This window comes from Poecilia reticulata, linkage group LG7 (genome assembly GCF_000633615.1).
Source record: "Poecilia reticulata strain Guanapo linkage group LG7, Guppy_female_1.0+MT, whole genome shotgun sequence".
Taxonomy (NCBI): Eukaryota; Metazoa; Chordata; class Actinopteri; order Cyprinodontiformes; family Poeciliidae; genus Poecilia; species Poecilia reticulata.
The window spans coordinates 19110656-19117519 of record NC_024337.1 but is presented as its reverse complement, the minus strand read 5'-3'; the positions used below and the strand labels follow the sequence as shown (position 1 = coordinate 19117519).

General features: G+C 41.0%; 1 protein-coding gene across 7 annotated transcripts in view; it reads left to right on the top strand.

Moving 5' to 3' along the window:
* Positions 1-6864, top strand: part of ppp1r12b (protein phosphatase 1, regulatory subunit 12B) — a 31834-nt gene that overhangs the window by 12696 nt on the left and 12274 nt on the right. The window contains exon 1 of one of the 7 annotated variants that reach the window (XM_017305748.1): positions 5437-6058. The exons of 5 other annotated variants lie outside the window; for them this stretch is intronic. In XM_017305748.1, the coding sequence (XP_017161237.1) occupies positions 5957-6058 (102 nt within the window). In that variant the 5' untranslated portion in view covers positions 5437-5956. Of the gene's footprint in view, positions 1-5436; positions 6059-6864 lie in introns of those variants that run through there. One more of the 7 variants, XM_008414228.2, reaches the window with a different exon arrangement.

Below are 6864 nucleotides of genomic sequence, written 5' to 3'. Positions count from 1 at the left end.
ACCCACAGGACTCCCTACCAAGTCACGGAAGGAGGCGGAAGCAGTCTGAGAGACCAACAGGACTCCATATAAAGCCCTGGAGGACTCCATATAAAGCCCTGGAGGTTCACTTCTTTAGTTAGAAGTACCATCTTTATACCCAATACCTCAGAGTGCCGGTTTGATACATTGTCAGCAGTGTATTGTAGACGCCTCCGATTACACGTCTGAAAAGATGTGGCTCCTTTTGTGGCTGGTCTGATACCGACTGGATGTCTTTGTTGGCTTCTTCATCAGATGGCTCCTGGTTATGCTGTTCCACAAATTTTTTGTTTTCCATCTGCCGGGAGGCGTTTTCCTCCTTCAGTGTTGCGTTTTCTTTCTCCAAGAAAGTGGATTTCCTATACAGAAAATTCCTTTCCCGCCTCAGGTTAGAGACTTTCGTAGAATAAACTTTGTTTTTCCCCTCCAAGATTAAGTTTTCCTACTGCAGGGTGGTGTTTTTGTCCTCGAGGACAGAGTTTTCCTCCTCCAGGGCGGTGTTTTTCTCCTCTAGAGTGTTGGTTTTTAGGGTCAGGTTGATATTCTCCTTCTCCAAAGCCCTGAATTTCTGCTTCAACGCGACAATTTCCTTATTATAGTCAATGTTTTTATTCTCCATTGCAGTGTTCCTCTTTTCCAGTATGTCCTTATCCTCTTCTAAGGTTATGTTCATTTCCACCAGTTTTTTAAATTCTTCATCCTTCTCTTGAACATGCTCGTTTTTTTCGAACTCTGCTTGTTCTAGGTTTAGAACTTTGATTTTTAACTCCTCATTTGCTTTTCATTAATGAGTGAGTCTCAAAGGACATCCTGCCGACTTCTTGCAGGATGTCATGAAGCCTCTGTCTTTCTCTTGCTAACATCTGATGGGCTTTTTCTTCTTCGGAATCCGAAAACGAAGTCTTGCTGCTTTGACTCATTGTTAATTCTTCGTCTGGACAAATCGTTTTCAAAGTCTTGTTGGGATGCAATCCTTCTTCTTGCTCTCTAGGTTCTGCAATGGTTATGACGGTAGAATTCAAGAATGCAGCTTTTTGTGCATCACTCTTTGTGACATCTGAATGCAGCTCAGTTAAGCTGATGGCCATTGGAGACAGTTCAGCTGGTAAAATATCGAAAAGGCTGAAATCCACACTTGGGAGACAGCGGCTCTTCAGTATAATGGAGTGGCACAGCAAGGGTGCCAGGACCAATGATCAAAAGAAAAGTTTGTGCCTGAAACCTGAAAAAGGGGAAACCGGTGAGCATGTTACTGGTGCCTAGGAAGCCACCAATTCTGACTCTCTTTCTGGCTAATGTCCCGTCACTGGATAAGATAGTGGATTTGTTACATCTGAGGCTGAGAGTTTYTGCAGAGATGGACTGTGCCATTCTTTGCCTAACGTAAACCTGGCTTAACAGCAACATGCCGTTGAGCCTTCCAGATTAACAGTATTCAGTTATTCCAAGCAGACCGCGACCAACACTCAGAAAAAACAATGTATGTCAGAAGGAGCAGGACAGTGTATGTAAGTGAATGCAGATTGGTGTACTAACTGTGGACTGGTTAACAGCTGTCAGCTATCCTATCTGCCTCAGGAGTTTACTGCGATGTTCGTCAACATTGTTTACATTCCACAGGGTGCTAACGGCAACGAAGCATCGAAGGAGCTGTATGACACCGTTAGCTCAATGCAGATGAAGCACCCGGAGGCGTTTTACATGAGCTGGGAGACTTTAACCACGTGAAACTGACGGACACTCTGCCCAGTTTTCATCCATCTTACACTCTGGACCATGTCCACACCAACATTCACAGTGCGTACAGAGCTCTTCCTCACCCTCATCTTGGCCTCTCCAAACACATCTCCATCCTCCTGGTGCCAGCATATCATCCACTGATGAGATGGATTARACCAACGAAGAAGACAGTCACTGTGTGGCCCAGAGATGCAGCCTTTGTGTTCCAGGACTGTTTTCAGCCCACAGATTGGTTGATCTTCTGAGAGGCAGCTACTTATGAGGGAGAGGTAGACCTGGAGGAATACACCTCCTCTGTTCTTGGCTTCATCTCCAATTGTGCGCTGCGTTCAGGACAGGCAAGGCATCAGCACTCGGAGAAGTTGCCACCCCAAACGAGAGCCTTTCCACCCCTGTTGCCACCCCAGCTAGCGACAATGAATTCAATATATAGCTATAGCAAATCGGACATTAAGCGCATAAAACTCTTTCTTCCGACAACATTGATTGCAACACAATGTAACCTGACAGGCACGTGCATAGGAGGTAGCTGGGGGTGCTTGAGCACCTGCCCTTTTTGCTCCTTGCCCCTTTTGGTCAAATTTATTTATTTATTTTTTGGTATTATTTCCTAAGTCCTCTTCTGACACATAAAAACATGTGCTAAAATTCTTTGCTTTTTTGTTTCTTTTTGGTACAACATAATAAGCCGGTCACCTTGTTACCTTTGACCTTTTGCCCGTGACGCATGACGCAATTGCCTCTCGCGCAGTGAGATAAGGCGGCTAACTGCAGAGCTCAACGTAGCGAACGTTCCAGATTACAGAACAGTTTTTGGTGAATAAAGTGGAGTAGACTTGCTACTTGTCAGATGACGGAACATGTTGAAGTATCGTTTCTGCTTCAGCTCGGAGCGGTTTAAGCAGAGAGGTAATGAAATACAACAGACACTGACAGAGAAAGGCGGACGCAGAGGCCTGAAGAACGAGTGAGCGGGAGGAGACAGCCAGGTGAGGAAAAACTGTTCTTATCTATCAATTCACTATTTTTATCCTACATTAGGCTGTTGTTGTGCTATTAGCTAGCTGATAGCTAACGACTTTGCTAGCAAAGCTAGATAACTAAAAAGCTTCTCCCCTGTATCTTTAATGATATCAGTCATTCTTTAGTATTGCTTATGCAATAAGGGCACATCGCCCGTCCAAAACCTATCAWCAATGGATATATGTCCGATCTTCTAATTTCCTTTGCTGCATAATGTACATTTCATTTATTCTAGCGTTAGGTAAATGTATCTTGAAGGAGAATAACACTTAAATAATAGCCCAACAAGGATATTCATTTAGAATTAAAAATAACTTGCCCTGAACTACCATGATTGATATAATGAATGTAATAAAAGTGACATTAATGAAGGGGAAAAAAACTCAACCCAGACTTTTTAGGGTCTGGTTCGCAGAGTATGAAGTGAAATTTGTTTCCTAATTATTCAATGGAAAAAAAAAAAACTAACCTCAGTTAAGTAAAATAAAATTGTAATCAAAACTTTTGGAATTGTAATGATTCCTTTAAAAAAAAATTTGTTTAAAAGACTTTTTTTTAATTAAATAACTCATTTTTTACCAAACATAAACATTTATGTGCCCACATCAGAAATCTTTTGTTGTGATTTTAGGCCCTGCTCACGACGTCAAGTGAGAATCACAAGCAAGAATAGCAAGAAAAGATTTCTGACAAGTGCAAATAACTTTGTTTTGCAAAGAAAGTTAACTTCATGAGTCAAAACTGATTTAAATTTTTTTTTAAGCAAAAGTCGGGCTTTTTGGCATGCATTAACAATTCAATATTTGCTTTTGTTTTTTATTCTGCAGTTCCACGTTAAAGTTTGATGCAGCTCTGCTTTCCTGAATGGACCGTCTTCATCTCAACTGCAAGTGTAGCAAACAGGCAGCTCTTTTTTAAAGATTAGAGTACAGTAAAAGGTTGCATTGTGCCCTTGTTTATATTTTTAATAGTGTAATTCCGTAAAGACAAAATATGTCTGGTCCAGCTCTGATTTACATATCCTGCTAAATTGCGGGTTTGAATATWGCAATACTTTACTATAACAAAATAGACCTGCAGAAAKAAATTACTAATAAAATATCTTACATAGGCATAGTGTTATGCTCTATATGGAGATGTTTGTTAGCTTTGATTGTATATCTCACATTTTTGTAATTTATCATTGTTTATTAAACTCTGAAAGCTGAGTGGCTTTGTTAAAATTCTGTCCTAGAATGCGGTTAGATGTGCCCTTTTTTTGTCGTTGAGCACATGCCCCTTTAGTGGTCTGTGCACGGCCCTGTCAGCCATAGGAGAATTCAAACGTTTGACAGGAAAATATAGGAACAAATGTGAAGATGGTGACAGTAAAGCCCCCCAGAAAACGTCCCAGTTAAACGACGTTTCACTAAAGTTCTACGGGGTTTAGAGTCCCTGTTGACAGCGTTCAACTAAAAACCTAGAGGTTGAAGTCCTTGTCAAACGGTGTTTTTGACTAAAGTCCCTGAGGGTTAGAATCCCAGTTAAACGGCGTTTAACTAAAGTTCTACAGGGTTTAGAGTCCCAGTTGACAGAGTTTCAACTAAAAACCTAGAGGTTGGAGTCCTTGTCAAACGGTGTTTTTGACTAAAGTCCCTGAGGGTTAGAATCCCAGTTAAACGGCGTTTCACTGAAGTCCTAAAGGGGTGCGGGTTTTAATGTTTTTATCTTTTTTTTTATCTCTTTCTCACTGTTTATTTAATGTCACATGCTGTTTTTATTTTAATTATGTAAAGCACTTTGAAATGCCTTGCTGCTGAATGTGCTATACAAATAAAATTTGATTGATTGATTGATTGATTAACATGTCCCCAAAGCTAAATGAGAGCATCTGGCATAAATAAAAGTGGTCACAACCTGAAGTCTTGAGGAACCACAAATGTGATGGATTAGATTTTTAATTGCCAAATGACACAGAGTAGTCCTGGTTTGCTAAATCTAATCTAGAAGGGTATCAAATAGTTTTGTCCACTTTTTCCAGTATACCAGGTTAAAAATCTAAGAGAGAAGCACTAAAAATACAGCTTTTTTAATGAAAGATAAGTAATTTGTTTGATACTCTGCTTTTTAAATAATCCTTAAGAAATCCTCAGGTTAGAATAGTCCCATAATTACTTACTATTTATGCATTGAAGTTATTGTTCCCAAGATGGAACAGTGTTTATATTTCATTCAAGCTGAATTTAAAACTGAACTGTGAAAATAAAGTTATTACTGGGGGTTCTCTTTACAGTTTTCGGCCTCAGATCAGGCATATTTTATGAGGAGGAGACATGTCATGAGTGCTTTGTGTTAACATCATGGAGCACCTGGACCAACAACCACTCTTCGTCTATGTGTGCAGAGCAAGCATGCACTCAGCACCTCCAGGCTGCTGATGGCTCCTCAGGTAGTGGTAGCCCTATCTAGAGGAACACAAGCTGCTGCAACCCCCTCCTGCGTCTGGCCTTGTGCTCCACCTACCCTCTTATCCCCATTCACATCAGTGGACAATTTTTAGCCCCCACTGCCGAGTTTGTCCGCAGCAGCCAGAACCTCTCTGGCCGACTGCCACAGAGAGCTGCCAAAGCTGAAAAGAGCAGGAAGAAGCAGGGGGCTGGGGTTAGACGAGGGGGTGGCCAAACGGAGAGAGAGAGAGAGAAGGAGAAGAGAAAGAAAAAGCATGAGAGGGAGGGAGATGGGTATAACTTTGGGAAACCCAGGAAGAGGCAGCATTGCACAGTTGTTTACTTTAAGCTTCTTTTTTTGGCGAATTTTCTAAAAGTCTTCAACAAGAAGACAGGAAAGCATTTTTGTGCTTGATGTCCTGACTAAATAATTATTTTCCTTTTTTTCTATCTGGAGAGATTACTTGTTTGATTCATCTGATCACCAGTAAAAAAGAAAAACCCAAAAATCTGAAAATTTCTCCAAGCGTAGCTGTCGTTCAGGCTCGTATCGGAGCTTTAAACTGGACTGGGACACCACGTGTAGCCACACTCCAACACCTGTTGCAAAGGATTCCCCCGGAGCCGTGTCATGGACTCCTGTTGCTCTGTTGCCTGAGGGAATCTGCGTGTCTGTTATCCACTGAGCGGCCTTCAGCGAGTGTTAAAGTTGAAGTGTACCTGCCTGTTAAGGGTAGAAGCGGAAGATGTCATCCTATTACCCTCGCACCAAAGACCTGACCCGCACCAGGAAGTCGGTGACAGATTCACCTCCGTCTTCTCCATCCTATACAGACAAAAACTACAGAGTAAGCTTCTCTTCCTAAGAAGTTCTTCATTTAAAACATATTAGACTAAATCTGTTTTTTTTTTCTTCTGTTTTTTAAAAGTTTTATCTGAATTATTTTTGCTATTGAAAATATCGAAATAATTGCATCAGTCTACCGCAAATATATTTGTTAACAATTTAACTTCAGTGTATTATCATCTATTATTTCTCTCTCATAAGTACTAACACACTAAGCCTGTAGTGCACTTTAAATTTCACCTGTCACTAAAAGTTAACTGGATTAGTGTTACATTGGCGTGATTCAGCACTTAACATGGCATGTCATAATCAGTTTCTATTCACAGCTTACGTACTAAACCTGTGAAAGAGAGGCAAATGTTTTATTCTGATGCGGTCTGATCCTGTTTTCTGGAAAAGGCTGTAGGACTGAAGCATTCCTTCTGTAATTTCCTGTTGCTTTTTTTTCTGTTTTAAGTGGCCTATTCTCCTGGGCGTAGTTTGACTGTTGTGTTTATGTCAGCTGGAGTCTGTGTGACACAGACGTTTCAAGAAAATAGGAAGGAGGAAAAAGGGACACAACGTGATTCTGTCTATCTAGAAATGTATACAGGAATATCATGCAACGCCGCAGATGTTCTTGTTGTTGCATGGTTGCCAAAAGTACATGTTGTCACTCCCTAGAGAGGATTTTGCTCTCTTTTATGGAAGTGTCATTCCTTCTCTGCTTTGTCCCTGGTAAAACGCAGACACTAGTTTTCCATGATGTCAGCCTTGTCTGAAATGGCAGAATTTTTTGTTGGAAGGGAAAACGCAGAGGGGAAAAGT